Raw genomic sequence first — 24820 nt, forward strand, 5'->3', positions numbered from 1 at the left:
GGAACCCCCTGTCCTAATACAATCATTTCCTTGATGCTGATGGTAACAGCAAATGCCTGACAGGCACTTGCAAGGCAGTCCATAAGTTCTTATAATAGATTTTCATCCTTGCTTCACTCCGCTTTTCATCTCCAAGCTGTCCGAAGTGGACCCATCAAACTGGACAGTTGCTCTCATGTTGTTGTGGAATGAACATATAAGATTTAACAGAGTTGGTGGGCATCTTATCTTTTCTAGTATTGCAAATAGACCTGCTCTGCTGACTGTGTCCCATGCTTTGGTTAGGTCCACAAAGGTGATGTACAATGGTTGGTTTGGCTCTCTACAAGTGCCTTGGAGTTGACGTAGAGAAAATATCATGTCTATAATTAATCCTCCAGCCCTGAATCTGCACTGTGATTCATTAATTAATGAACAAACTCATTGGCTATAGACTGGTGCAGATCAACACCTCAGTTAACTCAAGTGTGGGGACATTGTACCATCAGAAGTTACTCAATCAATCACCACCTCATCCTCTACAGCTAATTTACATGCAGCTATTATATTGGCTGTAATGACTCAGTGGTATTAATACATCTCATGAGGCAGGTAAGTATCAACCTTCCCTATTTTGCTGATTGGGAAGCAGACACCAAGAGGTTCAAGATACCGAAGTTGGTCCAATGAAAGATATTACCTCACCCACCTTGTCTCTCTCATACCCTGGGACCAACATGGCTCCAACAACATGGCACACTTTTAATAAATCTGTTTTCAGACACAGCATCCTTTCAGTAGGACCACCTCAGTGGTTTTGTTAAATTCCTTTTAAAACATATTTTATATGAGTAGCTCATACTGCTGTGCCAATATTTAGAAGATCCTAGGCCAATACATCAGCCCTCGTGCAGCCCATCCACCTACCTCCCACCCGCACATTCCTGTCTGCAACCATTTTAGCTTCAGCTTTGCAGCTGCTGCTGATCAAACAGAGGTTACCCACCAGTAATCAGAGTTCTTCGGGATGACCACTTCAGAGTCCCACTCTTGACATGTTCCATCCTAAGAGTGGGGATATGCAAAGGCTGTTTCAAAGAACAACAGCCTGTCACAAGTGAGCTGCTCCCGGAGCAATGCATTGGAGTAATGTCATCCCAATAGTGCATGAGACAAAGTGAAATTTCAAGAGTGAAATTGACTCAAATGCACCAAGTAAACAAATTTTTAAAAATACAGGGAGGAAAAAGACAGGTTTCAGAGCAGCAGCCGTGTTAGTCTGTATCTGCAAAAAGAAAAGGAGTACTTGTGGCACCTTAGAGACTAACAAATTTGTCTGAGCATAAGCTTTCATGAGCTACATCCGATGAAGTGAGCTGTAGCTCAGGCAAGCTGTCAAGGTTCCTTCCTCACTCTGAACTCTCAGGTACAGATGTGGGGACCTGCATGAAAACCCCCTAAGCTTATTTTTACCACCTTAGGTTAAAACTTCCCCAAGGTACAAACTATTTTACCTTTTGCCCTTGTACTTTATTGCTGCCACCACCAAGCGTCTAACAGATATATAACCAGGAAAGAGCCCGCTTGGAAACGTCTTTCCCCCCCAAAATCCTCCCCAAATCCTACACCCCCTTTCCTGGGGAAGGCTTGATAAAAATCCTCACCAGTTTGCATAGGTGAACACAGACCCAAACCCTTGATCTTAAGAACAATGAAAAAGCAATCAGGTTCTTAAAAGAAGAATTTTAACTGAAGAAAAAAAATAAAAGAATCACCTCTGTAAAATCAGGATGGTAAATACCTTTCAGGGTAATCAGATTCAAAACATAGAGAATCCCTCTAAGCAAAACCTTAAGTTACAAAAAGACACAAAAACAGGAATATACATTCCATTCAGCACAGCTATTTTATCAGCCATTTAAACAAAACAGAATCTAACGCATATCTAACTAGATTACTTACTAAGTTCTAAGACTCCATTCCTTTTCTGTTCCTGGCAAAAGCATCACACAGACAGAGAAAGCCTTTGTTTCTCCCCCGCTCCAGCTTTGAAAATATCTTGTCCCCTCATTGGTCATTTTGGTCAGGTGCCAGTGAGGTTATCAGAGTAATAGCCATGTTAGTCTGTAACAAAGCCCGTTGCCAACTGTGCCCACATATCTATTCAGGGGACACCATCACAGGGCCTAATAACATCAGCCACACTATCAGAGGCTCGTTCACCTGCACATCTGCCAATGTGATATATGCCATCATGTGCCAGCAATGCCCCTCTGCCATGTACATTGGTCAAACTGGACAGTCTCTACGTAAAAGAATAAATGGACACAAATCAGATGTCATGAATTATAACATTCATAAACCAGTCGGAGAACACTTCAATCTCTCTGGTCATGAGATTACAGACATGAAAGTTGCGATATTACAACAGAAAAACTTCAAATCCAGAGTCCAGGGAGAGACTGCTGAATTGGAATTCATTTGCAAATTGGATACAATTAACTTAGGCTTGAATAGAGACTGGGAGTGGCTAAGTCATTATGCAAGATAACCCATTTCCCCTTGTTTTCCTAGCCACCCCCCCTTCCTCAGACGTTCTTGTTAAACCCTGAATTTGTGCTGGAAATGGCCCACCTTGATTATCATACACATTGTAAGGAGAGTGATCACTTTACATAAGCTATTACCAGTAGGAGAGTGGGGTGGGGGGAGAGAAAACCTTTTGTAGTGATAAACACCCATTTTTTCATGATTTGTGTGTATAAAAACAAACATCTTCTGTATTTTCCACAGTATGCATCCAATGAAGTGAGCTGTAGCTCACGAAAGCTTATGCTCAAATAAATTGGTTAGTCTCTAAGGTGCCACAAGTACTCCTTTTCTTTTTAGTGAGGTTATCCTAGCTTCTTAACCCTTTACAGGTGAAAGGGTTTTTCCTCTGGCCAGGTGGGATTTTAAAGGTGTTTACCCTTCCCTTTATATTTATGACACAAGCTTAAATAAATTTGTTAGTCTCTAAGGTGTCTCAAGTACTCCTTTTCTTTTTTTAGGGGGGAAAAACACCCTCTCCATTTGTTATATAGAGGTTACTTTTGGCAACAGTAAGTACAACGTTCTCAGAATGCAGTATTTGCCAACCATTACTGTTCAAAAATCATGAATCAGCACCCTTCCCCAAATCATGAGACTGATTCAAAAATCATGAGCTTTGAACATTAGTAAGTGTTGGGTTTTTGTTATTGGTCTTCTGGGTTTTGAACCCTGAGGGTTCATGTTTCCCAGCCCTTCTGTGTGAACTTGACGGCTAGAAATATAATTTCTATTTAAAAAGAAAGCTGAGATTATCATGTAATCACATGACTCCAGGAGCTTGGGACTTTATGAAACAATACCAAATATCGTGAGACTCACAAGAGTCGGCAACACGGATATGGCAATATGATTTTCGGCTTCAGAGTCTCCTTTCAAATAACATGCCTGAGCTCACAGTGTGACCACCCAGAGTAGAATCCAAGAGTTCCTGGCTCCCAGTCCTGGGCTGAGACTGCTAGATCACAACATCACCTGAACACTTCCACTTCAAGGAGGTGTGGAGACATCCTCAGCAAGCAGATCAGCACTGAGGTGTTTCACAGAAGAGGGCAGAATGGAGGTGTGGGGGGGGTGGGAGGTTGCCTCAAGTAAACCCTACAGTACCAAGATAAGAAGTGGGCAGTGAAAAGGAGAGGAAATGAGAGATTGGATATAGGCAGGGATAGAGCTAAAGGGACGATGAGGCATTTGGACTAGGGTCCCGATCTTGCAGACAGCTACTCCATGCAGACAGCCCCCTATAAAGCTCCCTGTAAGTCAATAGGGCTCTGAGCAGGGGTCCACCCATGGGCAGCAGCTCATAGGATCAGGGCCTTAATGCGGAAGGAGAAAGGAAGGCAGTGAAGGGGCTTGAGGAAGAGAGGTGAACTGGCTGGAAGTGGGAGAAGAAGGGGGAGAGGTGTAAGAGGTTCTGTGAGCCTGATTCCCCATTCTTTTGTATGGCTCCCATTCTGGTCTGAAAGCACTTTACGCCCACGTTGCACAGGCATAAATGACTGCACAAGGCAGTGCAGAATCAGGCCATGTGGGTGTAAGTCTCTGTATGTGTATATGTGAAAGAAAGACTGACTTTCATGTACCGAAATTCCAATCACCGCGGGGGAATGTCTCCACACACTGAAATTGCTGATAAAAACCTGCCAAACTGATGGGGGACTTGGAGAGGGGGGAAGTGTCATCAAGACAGATAAGTGAGGAAATAACACCTTTGAGCAGTAGCTTTCCTGTCAGCACCTCACAACGCCTCCCATTCACAGAGAAGCAGCCACCCCAATCGTAAGTCACTCGGTGCCCTTTGTGAATCCTTAGACTAAATGGCAGATTCCATGATAAATCATGACAGATCCTCCATACACACCAATCCTACCCACTACAGGGACAGGCAGTTGAAACATATGTTTTCACTGCTTTATTATACAGCTGCACCTTGGCGAAATAATGGAGCCTTTGCATCTCTCCTTGATCTTTTGGTTACAAATCAATCTCTCTCTCGCTCTCGCTCTCTCCCTATATATATATTGATATTTATATAGAGTGGAGCCCTTCTGCTGCATCCCGTTCCTCAGCACACAGGTGCATCTGACCATGCTGACAAGTACGCGTTGTCATGTCTGAGCATACAGAGTTGTTGCGTGAAAGGAACATGCTGGCACTGGTCACAGAAGGCAGGCTTGGAGCCACGCCCGCTCTTTACTTTGAATCTAGGCAGCACATGGCACTGTTGCCATTTAGCCACCTACCTTCCCGCACCCACAAAAAACCCAACTGCACACTGAAAACAAAGACAATTATGGACTGTGATAGCACATGAGCATACTGGTGGGGCCTTCTTGGAGGACTGTCTAACAGAGCAAGGGGCTGGGAAACAGGACTCTCGGGGCTAGTTTATATTGAGTATTTATACAAGTGCAGCTACGCTGCTCTGAGCCCCGGAGAATGGGGCAGCACGTCTCCATGGGGGGCTGCAGCAGAGTAGCTACCTTGGGACAAGTATCTCCCTTAGGTCCCATGCCCAGCTCGGCCCCTGGCACTGGCAGGAGGTGGGAGGATACCATGACTAACTTCTATTTTGTTTTCTAAAGCTTTGCGGTTCGCCTTTAACCCCAGAATTACATGTCAGCCAGCAAAGCTAGAATCTCCCACAAGCTGAGGGACTTTAAGTCCAAGACATAAGACACAGGCTCTTCTCAACGACTGGCTCTCGTTTACCAACTCTCGGTAGATCCTGAGCTGTTTTCAGCTCCAAAATAATAAGATCCTGTTTTTAAAGGATTTTTCATCCTAAAGGATCTCAAAGTGTTTTATATGGAGAGGAATCACTTCACCCACTCGTGATCTGCAGCTGCCCTTGAAATATAAGGGCTGAGCACCATGGCCCCGATCTTGCAAAGCACTTAAGCAGGTGTTTAACTTGAAGCACTGGAGTAGTCCCAGTGGCTATTTGTGTGCTGAAAGTTAAACATGTGTCTAAGTGCGGTACTGGATCAGGGCCTTACAGCATACAGCAACACTGTGCAACAGTTCAGGACAGGCCGGGAAGAGGAATACTACCCCCAACTACAGCCGCCAGGGGATGTGGGGAGGCAGGAAGTAATGACCTGAGTGGGAACCTAGCCCTGCCATTGGAGCTCGCATGCATGCTCTCACGCAATGCCAGGGAATATTTAGGGCTGGAGCTGAGTTTATACAGCCAGCCATGAGCTGAGCATCCAACCCCTGACCAGGCTTGGAAATGGCAGCCTACGTTGTTGGGCCCGTTTTGCCCCTTACTCTCAAAGAGAAATCTCACCTCCGGTTCTGCACAGGCCTGAAGATGCCAGGAGCACTTTGTGGGCACAATCCAGGCAGTTTACATGCAGCACAATTAACAGTATCCTGGGAATCTCTATGACAGACAAGTACCCACCGCAGCCACAGGAATTGCTCTCAGTCCCCCCTCGCCTTTCTCTCCGCCCAGCCCTTGCAATGCTAATTCATTTCAGCACCTGAAGTGCAAGATATCATGAGCATATAGGGAACATCCTTACTGTCGTGGTAGTTATGCTGTCCCCAGCATGGCTGGCTGCCCTACAGATAGCATCAGGGACAGGCACTGGCTTATGTTGCTTTGAATGTTTCACCAAATCAGATCACATGTAAAATAAAGACAGGTTTCAGAGTAACAGCCGTGTTAGTCTGTATTCGCAAAAAGAAAAGGAGTACTTGTGGCACCTTAGAGACTAACCAATTTATTAGAGCATAAGCTTTCGTGAGCTACAGCTCACTTCATCGCATGCATATCGTGGAAACTGCAGCAGACTTTATATATACACAGAGAATATGAAACAATACCTCCTCCCACCCCACTGTCCTGCTGGTAATAGCCTATCTAAAGTGATCATCAGGTGGGCCATTTCCAGCACAAATCCAGGTTTTCTCACCCTCCACCCCCGCACATAAATTCACTCTCCTGCTGGTGATAGTTGTGTGGGGGGGTAGAGGGTGAGAAAACCTGGATTTGTGCTGGAAATGGCCCACCTGATGATCACTTTAGATAGGCTATTACCAGCAGGACAGTGGGGTGGGAGGAGGTATTGTTTCATATTCTCTGTGTATATATAAAGTCTGCTGCAGTTTCCACGATATGCATCTGATGAAGTGAGCTGTAGCTCACGAAAGCTTATGCTCAAATAAATTGGTTAGTCTCTAAGGTGCCACAAGTACTCCTTTTCTTTATGTAAAATAAAAACACCCTTTTGCTCTGTTGGCTACCCCCGATAGCTTGGCCACCCTCAGTGTTGTAAGACAGGGACAGTGGTTTGATACAGTTGTGGGCCAGGACTCCTGGGTTCTATTCCCAGCCCTACCACCACCTTGTGTCCCTACACAGGCCACTTCACCTTCAGTTTAGCTATGGGTCTGGCAATACTGTCATGAGCTGGGTAGCACAGCTGGACAACATTTCAGCAACATTATCTTCGACATTTCAAAGTTGGACAAAAAATGAGAAAAAATATTGATGAGACTGGCAACCCATGTGATACATCGTTAAACGACTACAACCCATAGTTGATGGGGACCACATCCTGAAAGAAATCTTTCCCAAACTCCCTCTTCTGGCCTTCCAACAACCCCACACCCTCCCCAAGCTCATCATCAGAAGCAAGCTCCCCAGAGATCATGACCCACCAACTCAAAGTGATACCAGACCCTGCCAGAACAACAGATGCGAAACCTGTACACATATCTCCACTGCTACAATGATCAATAACCCCCCACAACACACCTTTCAACATCCATGGCTATTACACCTGGCTACACATGGCTATTACAACATGTGATGTACCTCATTCAGTAGAGTAAACGCCCCAATAACAACTATATGGATGAAGCCAGGCAATCAATATGCTCTCAAATAAACTCACACAGAAAAATGATAAAAGACAAGAACGCTGTATCACCTGTGGGCGAACACATTTCATAAAGTGATCATTCTGTATCTGACCTCTCAGTCCTCATCCGCCAAGAAACCTTGATCAACACCTTCAAAATATGACCCTGGGAGCTTAAATTCATAACTTTGCTAGACACTAAAAATCATGGTCTTAATAATGATACTGGATTTATGGCTTATTGCAACAATCTGTAACCCACTAACCTTTCCTTTCTGTCCTAAGACTGCAGAGGTGTTAACAGGCCGCTATACCTTGAATAAAAAGAACAGGAGGACTTGTGGCACCTTAGAGACTAACAAATTTATTTGAGCATAAGCTTTCGTGAGCTACAGCTCACTACAACTTTTGTAGTTGGCTAGCAGTTTCTCCTCCCTTGGTGTTCACACCTCAACTGCTAGAAGAGGGACTCATCCTCCCTGATTGAACTAACCTCATTATCCCTAGCCTGATTCTTGCTTGCATATTTATACCTGCCTCTGGGTATTTCCACTATATGCATCCGACGAAGTGGGTATTCACCCACAAAACTTACGCTCCAGTAGGTCTGTTAGTCTAAAAGGTGCCACAGGACTCTTTGCCGCTTTTACAGATCCAGACTAACACGGCTACCTCTCGGATACTTATGCTAAACAATCTATTCAAGGCTGTATTTATCTGTGACCCTTTGAGTGCCTTTCCCAGACTTGACGAAAAGCTCTGTGTAGCTTGAAAGCTTGTCTCTCACCTTGTTTTCTCATATCCTGGCACCAACATGGCTACAACAACAACACTGCAAATATTGACAACATTTATTTATATTTTATAATTATTTTATAATTACACCGGACCCTCGCTAGAGCGTGGGATTTGGGATCCACGCGCAGGAGCACGTTAATGCGGGGACCGCGTTATAGCGGGGACCGCGTTAAAATGAATTCCAATTAAAGTAATTAAATTTGGGATCCATGGCCGCAACCACGTTATATGCGAATTCGCCCTGTACAGACACACGTTCTAGCGAGGGTCCGATGTATATGGTAAAAATGAGAAAGTCGGCAATTTTCCAGTAACAGTGTGCTGTGACACTTCTGTATTTTTATGTCTGATTTGGTAAGCAAGTAGTTTTTAAGTGAGGTGAAACTTGGGGGTACGCAAGACAAATCAGACTCCTGAAAGGGGTACAATAGTCTGGAAAGGTTGAGAACCACTGTATTACAGCACCAGTTATGGTGGCTTGGCTGTTTAACTCAAGCAGTAGCAGCTCAGAAGGTCTCTGGTTCAGTCCCTAGTCTCTAAGGTGCCACAGGGACTCCTCATTGTTTTTGCTGATACAGACTAACACGGCTCCCGCTCTGAAACCAGTCCCTGGTTTGTAGGGCAAGATAGGGACTCCCACATAAAGAGGACTTGCTTGTGAGGAAAGTGGATGTCAGGCTGCTAAGGACGGGGGAGAGAAAGAGAGAGCTGGAAGTACCAGAGGAAGGAAGGTCTACTCTACTCCCTCCAGGAGGCTGTTGGCTATTGGTGCATGCACAGTGCCCCTGGGTAGGGTGAGGGCTAAGGGAGGCTTTCAAAGCACATGCTGTGTCTGACTCCTGAGTGGCTGGGAGTAGGAATTGGGCAGGAGGAGAGACTGAAAAGAAATTCCGCTCAGTGGAAAGCATGAGCAAAGCACGTCCTACCCAAAGGGACCTGCATCCCCCAGGTGACTGGCAGTGGACTAGGGAGCCCTACAGGCAGCTGATTTACCAGCTGGTTGTCACTGTTACGATCTAAGGGCTGCTAGGTGGCCTCCATGAAATGAGTCAGTGGCTCCCAGAATGCAGACAACCATATCCCCACTGGCACCAATTGGCACCCTTACTGGCAGTCTCCGGTCCAACGAAGAGCCATCTAGTGGCAAGCAGGGCATGAGCGTTCCTTTATCACACAAATGACCAATGATACATTTTCCCTCTCTCGTGACGTCCAGATGGTGATCTCAAAGCACTCTACAAGCCTGCACAACTCCACTGATTGCAATTGGTTAAGCCCCTGTCCTAAACTATCAGCGCATTAGAAAACTTCATAGAACCTCCCCGCCCACAAAACCTCATAACGCACAATGAACTTCAAGAGCTCTGGGAAATTAGCATTGTGCCCAGGCACCCAACATAACCCCCTAGAACTCTCAACAACTCTCAATACACCGCAGCAGCCCTGCCATCTCCCACACCCAGCAAGGCAAGCCCCCTCCATAGGCCTGGATGGGAAGGTGGCTGGAAGCAGCAATCTCCCCCTGGATGACAAATTGACCCCTTCCTGATGTCTGGTTTTATTGGTACTTTAAATAACAACACAGCATAAACTTCAGCCTAAACTTTCACCTCCAGCGTGGCTGGTTCTGAGATTTCCCCCACCGGACCTCTTTGCCCCAGACTCTAGTTCCCTCTGCCCAGTAGAGGTTCCAACTCCTCTTATATTCTGGATGGAGCCAAAAGAATGTACCTGCTAGTAGAATTCAGTGCTGCTCCTGCACCCTTCAGTGCCGGCCCACTATAAATATCAGTTCAACCATTTCTAGCCCAACATATCACAAGATGCTCCCTGAAGCCTCAGCATCTCTTTAGTGGTTGCACTTGCTGCTTCAGACATTCGGCTGCCAGTCAGCCAGCCACAGAATAAAGGCTTTCAAAGCATCCCAAACAACCTGGGAGGCTTACCTGCTTCTCAGACATGATGTACAGGTGCTCGTGATCCACTGAAAAGGCCATATCTCGTAATATGGGGCCGGTGTCCACTACCTGCACGATCTCATACTCCAGGGCACTACTGGTGGGGCCATCTACGCGGATCTGCAAAGCAAGGACACATTGGGAAAGAGAAACATGAGTGTCTTCCCTTCCTGGCACAGGGTTTTCAAGCCAACCAGTGGGCTATGAATTAGTAGCTCACTCCACCATGGAAACATAGACCGCAGCTGCCATCACAGCCCACACATTGCAAGTCTTGTTCCTTGCATCCTCAGCCAAAGGCTAATCCTAGGAGCCATCCCTTGTCCAGGACATCCTGGAGGGATGGACACTTTACGTAACAATCTATGAGGATTGTCCTAGGTTCATTTCACCCACACACAACGTTCACAGCTGTGGAGCTTGCACGGAGGAGCAGAGGTAAAGGTAAAATGATGCTTTAGTAAGTTTCCTATTGGGTTAGAGGTGGAACATCTCCATGTGAACTGATATTTCTCCTTTAGCCAGCAGGTGGCACTACAGGAAATTGCAGACACTGGGTTTCATGGGATAATTTATCCACACATACCATGTGCCTCCATCCCAAACACCACCCAGGCCCCAAAGTGAGGGTACTGAACAGGAAAGGCAAGGACAGGGTTGCCCATGGACTACTTCCCCATGATGTAGTCCCCACTGGTAAATGAGGCACTGAAATAAGACCCTGTAACACCACAGGGCTGTCGTTTCAACTGCACATTTTGATTCAGGTCCAGATGCAAACCCGCACCTGCTTAGAAACTCCTCCAGCAAAGACACACACACAGCCCACAGCCCTCTCCCAATATGCACACACCGATGCCTAATACATACACACACACACACACGTTCCCCACACACACACTCCCGCAACACAGGATCACAGTCAGAACCATGCACACGACAGTGCTCCCGCCCACCCAAAGCCCAGTAAGTGCTTTTCCAAACTGGAGAGGAGCTGGGACTGCACAGACCATGGGCTCCCAGCCACAAGGTTTAGCTCCAAGGCACTCTCTATTTGGATGGGCTTGTCTTGTATGCCTAGGTGCCCATGTTGGGCCCATCACCATAGCATCAGTGACGGATGCTGAACTGCCAGTGTCTTAAAAGGCTGAACGGAGACATAGCGACACAAGTCTTAACACAATGAGACAGCATCCCAACCCAAGCATTATGATCTGACAGTTTTATCTGGAGGGCGCGGGAAGTTTTAAAAGTGGCCATCATAGGATGTGGGCACCCCACCTGGTGATGCAGATGGGTGAGCCTGGATGTGTGGGGCTGGATATTCAAGACCAAACCTCCCAAGTATCAAAACCACAGTGACCCTGTAATAACAGCAGTTTCTTAACCAATCTGCTCTGTGTGTCCAGTGTCAGAGCTGTTGGTTTCAGTCACTTCAAGATGTTTGCTCTACAGACCCAAAAGAACGATGGGAGGGTGACCTATGATGGTCCTCTGGACAAACCCAGGGGTTGCCCAGGTCTCATCAAGGCCATGTCCTGCAAACGCTTTGTTACTGCTGATGATGCCTGGGAAGGAAAGAACTCCAATGGAGTTTGCAGGACTGTCAGGTTAGAAAAGGTGTTCAGATGCCATTGTTATTACTGTCAACATTTATATGGCCGTAGCACCTAAAGGCCAACTAGGTGATGCCCCATTGCACTGCACAAACATATTGAAATCGACAGCCCTGCCCCTGAAGAGCTTTCAGTCTGAAAGGGGGTGAGACACTCAAGCGAGTGAGACAAAAAAGTGGGTCAGGAGGGGGCAACAAAAACAAGAGGAGGCATACAATTCACTCACAGCAAGGGGTCCCACGCAAAAAGGTAGACAGATGCTTAGAAAGGCAGGCAGCTTTTTCCTTGCCACTGAGCACATTTGATATAGAAATTACCCACCACAGACATGGCATCCTCTGATGCTAGTCTCCTCTCAGAGTAGAATCACTCATGATCTACGGAGGTCAGTGATTTTAGGAACATTGGAATTGCTATAATGGATCAAACCCACAGTCCATCTACTTCAGTCTTCTATCTCTGACATGGGCCAAGCAGATGCTTCTGAGGAAGGTGCAACAAACCCCACAGTAGGCAGGTGTGGGGTAATCTGCCCGCCACCCCCAAGAAAGTCTTAAACCCTGAAGCAGGAGGTTTTAGATCCCTCCCAACATAACATTAATTATGATAACTCTGCATAGTCTTGCTATCCAGATAAATGTCCGATCCTTCTTTGAATAGTATTAGTTTATTCTTGGCCTCAATGGCACCCTGTGGCATTGAGTTCCACAGTCTAATTCCTCATTGTGTGAAAAAGGCATTTCCTTTTATGTTTCGAATTTAGTGCCCTTTGATTTCACAGAATCTTCCATTCTCCAGTAACCAAAAGCTATGGGACCTTTCACCAGCCAAACCATCAAAGGGTTGGCAAGCCTGAAAGCCCCGGCCACTGCTTCTCCCCTGCACGGTGACTCATTAGAAGTATTGGGCTCTTCCTGGAAGAAGGGAAGGCAAAGCCCAATGTGAATATGATAGTTGATGAATGAACAACTGCTTGGTGTTTTGCGCTCATGTTCTCAATTTGCTGCTGACTAAAGCAGGCCTAGGGCTACCAGGACTTAATGATCCAGGTCAGTCACTTTCCAGCTCCCAGGCTCTCTCTCAACTGAGTACAGAACAGGCCTTCTTCCCCTCTTCCTGCTTTCTCCTCTCACCCCAGAGGAAACAACAGGACACTGGCTCTTGACAATACTGAGAAACCAACCAGTTCCCTTCCCTTACACACAGTCTGTGAGCTTGTTTTTTTTAACTCAATCTTTCAGCCAGGAAAATCAATCACTGAGTCATTCTGTATAATAGGTGGGAATGGATTAGGGCCCTGCTGTGCCTGAGAGAAAGGCACAAGGAGGAGAGACAGACACAGAGAGGAGTCAGGAACGAGAGGACATGAACAGAGAGCAGAGATGGTCGAGCAATACAAACTGATCTCAGTCCTCACCAATCCCAAAGAATTCTTAGCCCCATTTGACAGATGGAGAAACTGAGGCACAGAGTGGTTAATAGGCTTTCCCAAGATGACACAGCAAGTCAGGAGGACATAGCAGTCAGAAGTGCCTGGATCCCAGCCCTGTTCTCCACCCACCAGATCACACTCTGCCTTCAGGGAGAGCGAGAGAGTAGCACTAACCATTGAGCAGACTGGAAGAGGCTCAAGAATTTGCAGCCACTTGGTCACCTTGATGGATCTGGTGACAGAGTCACTCTCAATAACTCCCACAGATGGTGGTCAGATCACAGACTCCTGCACTGAATACCATCTACTCCTTCTGTTCTTTATTATCGTCTGGGACCAGGGGTTCTCACAACACATTTTTTGCTAGCCTCAGAGTGCAGCCACCAACTCTTGCTGGTGGCCGCTCTGAAAATTCTTCCAAACTCGAGCCCTGCCACCCCCGGGGCTGAAGCCCAAGCCCTGCCGCCCCCACGACGGTGGGTCGGGAACTCACCAGCCACCTGCAGAGTCCCAGGTTCCTCCAGTGCCATGCACACTGGCCCCCCGTGTCTCCAGAGGCGCTGCCCAGAGCCCCCGAGGAGGCTGTGCGGTGCAGGGCACCAATCCCTGCCAGCAGCATCAGCAAGCACCAAGGCAGCACATCCAGGAGCAACAGCTGGGTGATGCAGGGAGGGGCCACTGCTTTCCTGCCCTCCCCTCTGCCCCCCCCCCCCCCAAATCTCTGCCCAAGAGGCTGTCATGGCTCAGAAATGACCACAGCCCAAAACGTGGCAAGAGCTTCCCAAAGGGCAGACTCACCAGGAAAGACCTGTTCTGCCAGCTAGTCCAGCCTGCACCCAGGCCAGGATTGTTCCCTACTGTGCATTCCCCTGGCCCAGGGCTCTGTCCAGCCCACTTTCAAACAGCCCAACTGATAGAGCCCTCCACCTCTTCCCTTAGGAGACTATTCCTCAGCTCAGTCAATATCCCTGTCAGGAAGCACTCCCCGGTGCTGTTCCTGTCACTCAGCTTCATCCTCAAGCTCCAACTTCTACTCGCTTGCGTGATCCTAAATAACCTCTTCCCCCTCCCTGGTGTTTCCATCCTTCTGACACTCGCAGCTGGTTCAGAGCTCCCCGTCTTGATTGCTGGCCAGGCTAAACAAATTAGGAAACCCTATCAAGCAGCTACTTTGGTCATTGGTTTCCATCACTCTTAGCTGCCACTGGGGTCAGGTGTGTGCGCTGAGAGGTAAGCCAGCAATTACCACCTCCAGGCTCAGCCAGAGCCCTCATCCTGCATTGGGCCCCATTAGAGAAGAAGCACACACAGTCGGAAGAGGCAGGCGGAGGAGTTACCAATCTGTGCAGGCACGGTGCATGGTCCCCAGGGAGCCTCCCCTGTATGTATGGTGCAGGTAAACAATTGCAGTGGCCTTGCACCGGGAAAGCAGCAAGCAGCAATACTAGGGGAGAAGCAAGAATGGGATTTCACAGCCATTGCTAACCTACTTGGCTGCAAAGTCATTATTCTGCAGCAGTAGGGGGAGGAAGGGAGGCAACAACCTTGTTCTACACACTCATTTGTACACACACAAGCTAAGGCACAGAAACCAAACTGTCCCTAAAGTTCAGCACAAATGAAGTTCAAGGAAGAAAATTCTGGAGGGAGGTTAGTACATCAGATCCACTTTTCTCTGGCTATGTGAGTTGGTAATTGCGTACGTGTAGCCCACTGATGACTGTGTTACACAGCCTTGCCTGTGCGAGTCTGTTACGGGCCGGCTCTCTGCCAAGGAGCCTGGCGCTTTGTCTCTAGTTGCAGAGAGAGACTCATGCTTTAAGCTCCAGAGTGCCCTAGTCTAATCCATTCTGCGTTGGCCACCATGGCAGCTGTTGAGTCCTTCTTCTCTCCCCAATGTTAAGAAGAGGGGGTAACCATGATGGATTCCAAATAGCCACGTTTATGAACTATGTACACATATGCAAGATCTAGCTACCTATGTCCACTGCTGCTCTGGCTGGCCTCTGACAGCTTCTGCAATAGATGAAAGGGAAGCCTGTTAGCAGGCTCCCAAACTCCTTAAAGGGATGTTTCACAACTACACACTACTGCAGTCACTCCATTTACCCTTCCCTCTCATTTCTGAGCATAAAACTCGCCTGGCTGGTTTCACCCTCTGTTTAGAGGCAGTGTCATTTCCTGATTTTCAGGCCCCAGCCCAGCGCCGCCATGGTGAGGTTTTCAGCAAAGGGAATATGTGAAGGGAAAATAAAGAAGGAGCTCATCAAAATAGAAAACAATCATCACAAGGAGATTTCTGTTCAGCGCGGGGCCTACGGCAACCTCCCTCTGCTGTTCTGGGAGTGAAACCCCATTTGGGATTAGCTACCTGAGCCTGACTGTGGGCTGACAGCTTTGGCCTCCTGCACAGGGAAGCATCAGATGTAAGGGCCGAAACCACTGTGCCGGAGTGATACCAAGAGTGCTTGAAGGAGACTGGCCTGCGTCCAACTCTGCTACAGGCCTCCCGCTGCCAGAACCATCACTCTGTGAGCTCGCTGGGAACAAAGGTCTGATAGGCCCCCTTCAGATCTGCGCAGAAAACTGGATCCAAGGCCCAAGATTTGTGTTAGAGATCAACCTCCCTGCACCCCCAGAGCTGTAGTGGGTGTGAGGTTGAGGGAGGCATGGATCATTGATCCACTTCAAACCCCACCCCCATACACTGACTGATCCAAGGGGTCTCTGCTCACCCCTATGCTTAGGCTTAAAGAGAAAAGAGGATTTGCCATGAGGACTCCCCATGGCTTTGGCCCAGCAGAGCGGCTGCTGGGGGAACCAGTAGCTGACAAGGATTAAAGAGAGATCAAACTGCGAGTTGTCCATTGTATAGCAGGTGGTGTAGAGAGAGCCCTATGGGCGAAGGCTGTAAACCCAACTGCCACCCCGATTTATACAAGTGCTGGGGATGTACCCATACATCGACAGGCACCATCTTCAGAGTGAATGAATGCTGAACCCAAATGGAACTCCCCTGCATATAAACCCACACACGCCACCCAACACACACAAACCTCGTACATACCCAGACACGCACACAGAATCTTTATACACAGTTCAGTCATGCTCACCTCTACACTCAGCAAATACCCCCGGACCTAATATGTGCACTCCTATACCCAGTGGATACCCACGCTCGCAGACCAGCAATCAGCGTCGATGCACGCTCGCCAGCGATCAGTGTGCACATCCAGTACACACTCACCTCTCCACCTGGTTTACAAATACACCCGGTACACACACACCACCCCATTACAAACTCCTCCTACTCCAACAACTGTATAAGCACACGTTCACATGCTCAGCATGTACACAAACCCATCTACCTCCAGTACACTGCAGTAATCCCTACTTCCACTGCATGCCACACCTGATGTACACACACAGAGAGCCATCCACCCAACATGTTCCACCAGGCCATTCCACCCACCCCACACTAAGCCAATCTGGCAGTTGTAAAGGGCCCTGCCATAATGACATTAATTCCGCTCCTTGGAAGACTATAGTCCTTGGGTTTTATTCAGCGAGGTGAGTTGCTATTAAAACATCAGCATGACGCTTCACAAAGGTCAGTTAGTGGGGGACCCAGCCTGGCAGCTGGCTGTTTGTTTGTTTGAACATTATCTGGGTCTGGCTATTTATTTGCAGCCATTGAAGTAGCAGACAATAAATATCCTCTCCCAGTAGCAAACAGATGCTTGCACTGTTCTGGCTCGTGTGGGCCTCAAAACGATCTCCTTAATGAGCAAACAATGCTATTAATCTTTAAAGATGCAGGCTCCCCCTCTCCACCGCTCACAGCCTCGGCCACAGCCAGCCCTGAAGGAGTTCTTGCGAGACACCCGGGAGATCAGGAAGCTGAAAGAAGGCAGGAGCTTCCTTCATTACATTGGCACTCAGTAGCTTTATCTGAGCCGCTCCAGCTGGCGTGGGGTCCGTGGCTGGGAGACGCTTCACTGGGATCTGCTGGGGCGAATGGGTGGCCGGCTGGTGCCTAGGAGCTGGTCTCCCCTAGGACAGCAGGGGCTGACTCAGGGGTTCGAGATTACTTGGCTGAGATAGCTGGGGATGTGAAGTGGGTCGACAAGGAAGAAATGGGTGTAACCCCAGAGGACCGGCAGGTACTAGGAGGGAGGAGATAGGAAGAGAACGCTGATGAAACACAACTCATGCTAGTGGTAAAAAGCACTAGTAAAGCACAAACACTTGCATTTTGCACTGTGATAAACAGCCTTCTGCTATTGGATCCGATATAACACCAGGCTCTTGCATAGCACTTTCCAGCCACCAATCTCAAAGTGCTTTACAATGAAGGGCAGTATCATTATCCCCATTGTACAGGTGGGGAAACTGCATCACAGAGAGACGAACTGACTTGCTCAAAGTCACACCGCAGGCCAGTGCTGAGAACAGAACCCAGGTCTGCAGAGTCCCAGGCGAGTGCTCTGTGCATTAGGACACATGATTTTTTCAGGACAGAGGGGAAGGAGGTGGCCATTTGCAGAAAAATAGCATCCTCGTCACTTTATCCATCGATTCTGCCTGCGTTTTCTTCCCCGAAAGCCATCTCCCTTTGCTTGGGACATCACAGCCAGTTTCCCTGCATAACTTGATCCATCCATTCTTTAAATCATGTTTGTAACACACTTTGAACTCCACTCAGCTCCACTGAAGCCCAGGGGAGTTTACTTACAGTGCTGCAGGCTGGGGACGTGCTGCTCGATTCCACTATAACACAAACAGCATGGGGAGAAACACTAACTGAACAGGAAGTAAGGGGGGAGTGGAGCATGGCTCCAACCCATAATACACTGAGTAACCCAGTTAACGCCTTTACAACAGGGCCTTTGGTGGGAGTACTATGATGCTGTTGTTACTCCACTGGCTGAATAGGCAGCCGACTAAGATCCTGGCTGAATGAGGGTCATTTTAAAAACAATCAGGGGCAGAGGAATGTAGAGAGTCATGGCTGGATCAGCAAAGTTGCCCCCAAACAGCACGTTGCCCAACACTCTCCGGGCAGCGTCAGCAGGCCTTTAGCTGATGAAGTTAAAGGAAATTCGTCCACCGCCCAAACGCTTCCAGACCAGCACTCCAGCAGCTTCCACTCAGGTAGCACTAACGCTTGATTTTGGCCATGAAATTGCCCAATTTCCCAGGGGGGATGCCTCAGTGACTGGAATGAGGATTATGGGGCTGTATTTCAAAGCTGGCAGCCCGCAGGTCACCGGAATCAGCACAAGCAGCCTCCACTGGCTGCACAGGGAAAACCAGAAACTGAACGGCAACAGCCACGTTTGAAAGAAAAAGACAATTAAAAGGAGCGTGGGAAAGAGCAACCCTTATCTGACTGCCAGCTCCCAATGTGCCCGCCCCCCCCCGTTACCTCCAGTAATTCAGAGTAGCCCCCTGCCCTCTCACTGCACCTTTCACATGTGGGTCTCTCAACGCCCTTTACAGGCACGAATGGGTTAAGTTTCACAGCGCCCCTCCAAGGCTGCCAACGGTGGCAACTGAGGCAGAGAGAGGTCAGATGACGCATCCAAAGCTACTCGGAATTAGTGGATGGAGGCCAAGATATAGTGATCCTGGGGGCCTCGCATTTTGGGGCGCCCTGGGTGAGACACCTTAAAGGAGCCTGGGTTTCCGACAGGACCTTCTGAAAATTGGGCGGCTTTCGGATGTCCCAAGTTGGGCCTACCATAAACTGAGCCACCCGCGTCTCTTTCGAAAGCTGTGGCCAGAGCCCAGTACAGCTGACAACTTGCTCAGCTCTAGGTCATACTCCCCCTCGTCCCCTATTTCTTATTGAAAACATCGTCATTTCCCGCGATTGGATTACAGGTTTGAAAGCTCCATTTCCTAAAGGTCCACGTAGCCTTGGAGCTCGGCACATTAATTCCGATCACACTGAGTGGCGCCCAGCTGCAGCGTTACGGCTGCACCGGGGCCTCTCTAATACCTTATTGCTTTTCCAATATCAGTTCCTCCCTGTTTTATGAACCTAATGTCTCCCAGCAGACTCCGGCACCGCTGGCTACTATTCCTGGTGTGGGGAGGGGGTTGAGAGACAGCAGACGGCGTATGATCTAATGGCAGGATGTTATTATGATGATCTATTTCTGCTGTTCCATTGATTTTGGTTACATGATGTAGCTCTATCGATCTTGGCAAAGGGGGAGCAGGCTGGCAACACACCATCTTTTCCCCATTTTCCCTCTGTCTCGGCGCACACTCACTGGCCAAACAAGCTGCTCTAATTTGTCTAATGCCCATTAACAGTTGATCAATTTATAATAAAATGTTGCACTTTTATAGGCCTTTTTACCCACAGATCTAAAAGTCCTCTCCAAGTGCTACTGAGTGAAGGGACAAGTCTCCCTCCCCAAATCAGGTGAGCGTTGTTAGCCCCTTTTTCCAGGTGGGGAAACTGAGGCACGGTGCGGTTCAGTGACTTGCCAAAAATCAGTGAAAAAGTCAAGAATGGCACCCAGATCTCCTGGTTCATAACTTTATCTCTAAACCATGAAGCCAACCTGCCCTTTCTAGTTCTGTCCGAGACTGTTGATCTGACTGATACCCAGAGACCTACGGGTGAGAGCTCAGGGTTCACCTGACAATCCACCACTGCACTTGGTCTTGTCAGAATTTTGCATAGCAAGTTGGGCATTCTTTCCTTTCCACACCCAGGGGTGTTAAAGCCATTCCAGACACTTCTGTTTCAGTGATAGCTGCCACTCACACCAGGGGCGAGGCAAACCAGTCCAGGCAGAGTCAAAATCAACCCAAAACCATCTCCCCCAATATATATTGACCCCAAACCTTCACTTCAAACTTCCTGGCAGCCTTAAGCCCTCACCTGAGACTGGGATTGACCCTGAACCTTCACCCCAACTGGAACTGACCCCAAAACTTTTCCCCCCACTCACAAATGCCCACACCTCTGCAAAGGCTCGCACAACCACATACACACCTGAAAATGAATCTGCAAACACATACACACATCCTGCAGACTCCACAGTGCCCACACATCCAAAGACCAACTCCACCACACCTCCTTGAGAGAGACGGACCCACCCACCCCAGGGGCATCCTGATGTTGCCTGCTGTACAGTCAGTAGCTGTGGAGGCGAGGCTCCAGGCTTATGCATTTCGCCTGCACGGACTAAACTTTATGGTCAATGTGATCAAATAATTTTAACAAATCATTCACAGCAACGTTACCAGAGCCCGGGGGGTGAACTCCTCCCGGGGCATTTTCTGTGCAGCAAAACATCGGTTTTCAAAGAAAAGGATTCCCTAAAACACCCCCTGCTAATCCGTCTAAACAACATGAATTCCACTTTAATCCCACCGCATGCAATCAGCTGGGCTCTAATGGCATGCCTGAGAACTCCACAACTGGCAGGATTGGGGAGTCTCATCCTTGCACGGAGTCACCCACTGACCTCGGGGTAAATCAGCCAGCTGGGCTGAAAAATTAGGTCAAAGCGAGACCTGCCTGAAGACTGGGTCTGAGCTGTGCCTTGATAGTGACACCAGCTCCAAAGGAGCTGACAGTTCCTCCCCACTTAGGAGAACCCGTTGGAACCAGGAAATACAAACCATCTATTTGTATTTCCTATGTCCAGGAGGGCTCCACATGGCAGCCTCATGCTTGTATTTCATGGTGTGGTGTTGCAAGAGGAAGGGTCTTGTGAGTAACATCCATTAGAGAGGCTCTCTGCAGAGAGACAGAACTTTGCATCAATAGACCGACAGACATATAGATATAGAAACATACTCCCTGCCCCAAAGAGTAAATCTAAATTAGACAAACATAAGTACTTGGGGCAAGGACGGTCTTTCTGTTCTGTGTTTGTACAGCCCCCAGCACAATGGAGTTCTGGTCCATGACTGGGGCTTCTACCACAACACAGATAGTAATGACACCAAGGAAGCTATTAGCACTGGGAAGAGAACCCAGATGTCATGCCTCCCAGGCCACTATGCTAACCACTGGACCATGGTACCTGCCCGAGAGAGAGATGAGTGGGACAGCTTTCTTCCTGTCTCCCTATCTGAGTGAGACATCGTGTCAGGTGTGCATGACATTAACATTCACCAGCCAATTGACAGATGACATAATTTTTGAAAGTGTGGTGTACACACACTCCCATGGCACTGACTGATTGATAAATTAGACACTTATGAGCCATGTGCTAATCAATGCAAATCATTAGTTTGTAACAACACAAGGCAAGCTCGGCAGGGCTCATTTTTCAAGGTAATGGCCTGCCAAGCAATCAGTGTTCAGCAATAAGCCATGCCAGGGTGTCATTAGCAGACTACTGGTACATACCTAAGCCGTGAGGCGGAGGTCCAGTGGTCTCCAAGCCCTACCCTGAGAAGTGGACTGTGCCACTGTTTTTTTACAAAGGCAGCGAAACGTTCCTAGCTCTGAAAGTACGTTTCCTCTGATTTCCTGTGTACTACACCTTTGCATTTCTTTGCTCCTCCTGGTGTGCAGAGACAGCAGCCTGTTTGCACTCAGATTCTGGACACATGTTGCAGAGGAGTCACACACACTGCACGCTCTCCCCGGAGGCTTTACTTTTGTTCTTTCTTGGGTTTTCTCCCCTTACTAGAAAATAAAAGTAACTTTCAGCTAAAAGGTCACGTTTTGCCCTTTGTCTATGGAGATGTAACAGGGAGAACCCAAGGACCAAGCCTGTGAGGCCACCCTGAAAAGTTACCATTGACTTCACCAGCAATTTCAAAGCGGATAGCAGGGTCTGGCCCACATTTTGCCAAATGTAGAGACCTTTCAAACATCATGGGCTCTACATCTAGATCCAGACTCATGGCTCCGCCCCTTGCCCCTGAGTGCTAGCCAATGTAGCTGATCTGGCACTGTGCGGGGAATCAGTCTGTTCCCGGAAAAAGAACAGGAGGACTTGTGGCACCTTAGAGACTAACCAATTTATTTGAGCATAAGCTTTCATGAGCTACAAGGCATGCATCCAATGAAGTGAGCTATAGCTCACAAAAGCTTATGCTCAAATAAATTGGTTAGTCTCTGAGGTGCCACAAGTCCTCCTGTTCTTTTTCAAGATACAGACTAACATGGCTGCTACTCTGAAACCTGTTCCAGGAAAGGGGCCAGAGTATATGACTTCCCTGCCAGAGTGAGGGGAGGAATCAGGAGCAATGCCAGCTACACTCAGCCCCTGACTCGGACTGGATTGCTAGAGGCCGCTTGAGTCCTCTGCGTCTCTCTAGCACTATACTACTTCTGCATGAAACATGACATTTCAGCACCAGGACAGCACCTGTGTGTCTTGGTTTTAAAGGGGTTCCTTTCCCTGTGTCACTATGCCAGATAAAATAGTGCCTCGAGGAAGGAAAGCAATACAGACTATGAGGAGGCACAGATCCATTCGGGAATGCAAACAGGTGGCAGCAAACACTACGGGAGACATTGAGCTAATAACATGGGCTCCATTACCCTGACCATGTAGAAAGAGGCTGTCAGATGCAGGAGCAGGCATTGGCCTGTGAATCATAGAATCATAGAATAACGGAGTTGGAAGGAACCTCTGGAGGCCATCTAGTCCAACCCCCTGTCCAGAGCAGGACGAATCCCAACTAAATCATCCCAGCCAGGGCTCTGTCAAGCCTGACCTTAAAAACTTCTAAGGAAGGGGATTCCACCACCTCCCTAGGTAACTCATTCCAGTGTTTCACCACCCTCCTAGTGAAAAAGTTTTTCCTAATATCCAACCTAAACCTCCCCCACTGCAACTTGAGACCATTAATCCTTGTCCTGTCAACTAAATGGCCCCCTCAAGGATTGAACTCACAACCTTGGGTTTAGCAGGCCCATGCTCAAACCACTGAGCTATCCCTCCCCTTCCCTGTGCTGGACAAGGATGTGCCATATGGGTTTGGTCCAAACTGAACCCCAACATCTAACCCCTCTAAGGATTGCCCATTCTTGGTGTAACACACCAGACAAGTGTGTCTTTGTCCCTCTCTAGTGGCAGATCCACGTAAGAGGTTTTATACGTTCACGGCTGCCAACAAGCGAACAGATTTGATCCTTGGCTCATGCAGTAAGGAGGTGCCAAGTTCAATCCCCACTGGTAACTGCAAGATCCACTGGCAGAGCCTTTGCTGGTTTGCAAAGAATTGTCCCCTTGTGCAATGGAACATCCCAAAAGAGTATTCCACTGACAGTGTCATGGGAGTTTAACTTTATGATTATGGAGCTCTGTTAGCACTTAGGAGCTTCCCAGCTGCCAGGATGCTGCACGCTTCAGGCAACTCCAAACTTACCAATGACAGAACTCGGTTCCTCCTTCTCCAAAAGGCACAGGATCCTGTCACTTGAGCTAAAGAGTCCCCAGTAGCCTATGACACACAGTTGAGCCCTTCTGATTCCATCCAGTAGAGGGCAGCAGTTCATATGCACACTAGCAGGTTCCCTGCAGTATTAATGGCTGCTCCCAACCTGATCTCATTCCAGGTCCTTTGGTCTCACTCAAGCTGGCAGAATTTCATTAGTATACAACAAACATTTGCGGGAGGGGACAGCTTGTTTAAAGCCATTCATCACATGGTTGACTCCCATTCTGGTTCTCTGTACAGAGCGAGCAAACAGATGCTTTCAGTCGGAATGATTTTTAGTTCAGATTAACGGAACAGCACAACTGAAAAGCCCAAAAGTGAAGCCTGTGCGAGAGCGTGCAGCGTGGGTGTGTGGGTGTGTAAATGTCTCCTGTGTAACAGTCTGCACAGCACTTGACATAAAAAATGGCTGCCCGTTGCTGCAGAGCACTTAGGGACAGACAGACTGCTGAGTTGTTACAGTGACATGCTGCTAGGGCAGGGAAGGAGTTTTTAACACAAGACAGAGCAGCAGAGGGAAAGCAGATTGGCCAGCTGCAGAGGTGCCTCTAGAGGGCGACGGACCAAGAATTACCAACACCAAGAGCTCAACAATCAGAAGCCAAAGCACAAGAAGGCCCACCCAAGATTTGTCTGAAGCTGGAAAATTCATACAAAATTCATTCCCTGAGCTGGTGTCACTGCAAGCATCAACAAACAGGAAACGTATATACAAGAATCGTGGCCAGTGTTGTGTGGAGGGATGGTCCCAAGCTGCTGCTGGCCAATCAGAACATGATGTTCCCCACAAGCAAGCTCGCTGAGGTTCTTTGGCTTGGTGTACTTGCCATGGGGAGGGTTATCTGCTGTCCTGTTCCATGGGCTCTGCCTCCCGGACAGGACAGGGGCCTTCAGGGTCACGGCCTAGCTCCTTCTTTATAAACGCTTGTTCATGGAGCTGGAGGCCAGAGATTCCTCCTGGAGATGAGATCATCCATCCCACCATGCCTGGAATGCAGTGACCCCAAGAGCCGGGAAGCCCTGCAGGGGTGCGCCGAGCAGCATCACAAAGAGCCCTTTGACTGATACACAAACCAACGGAAATCAAACTGCATGTGCTCTGAGCTGTCCACCATTCTGCACTGAAAGGAAATCAGCTGACTT

At 48.3% G+C, this 24820-nt stretch overlaps 1 protein-coding gene across 2 annotated transcripts in view; it reads right to left on the minus strand.

Annotated features, from left to right (window-relative positions):
• The window catches only part of PLXNA4 (plexin A4), a 578455-nt gene that overhangs the window by 298466 nt on the left and 255169 nt on the right, over positions 1–24820 (minus strand). For both annotated transcript variants that reach the window (XM_073328857.1, XM_073328858.1), the window contains exon 3: positions 10187–10318. In XM_073328857.1, the coding sequence (XP_073184958.1) occupies positions 10187–10318 (132 nt within the window). The remainder of the gene's footprint in view (positions 1–10186; positions 10319–24820) is intronic.

This window comes from Lepidochelys kempii, chromosome 1 (genome assembly GCF_965140265.1).
Source record: "Lepidochelys kempii isolate rLepKem1 chromosome 1, rLepKem1.hap2, whole genome shotgun sequence".
Lineage (NCBI taxonomy): Eukaryota > Metazoa > Chordata > Testudines > Cheloniidae > Lepidochelys > Lepidochelys kempii.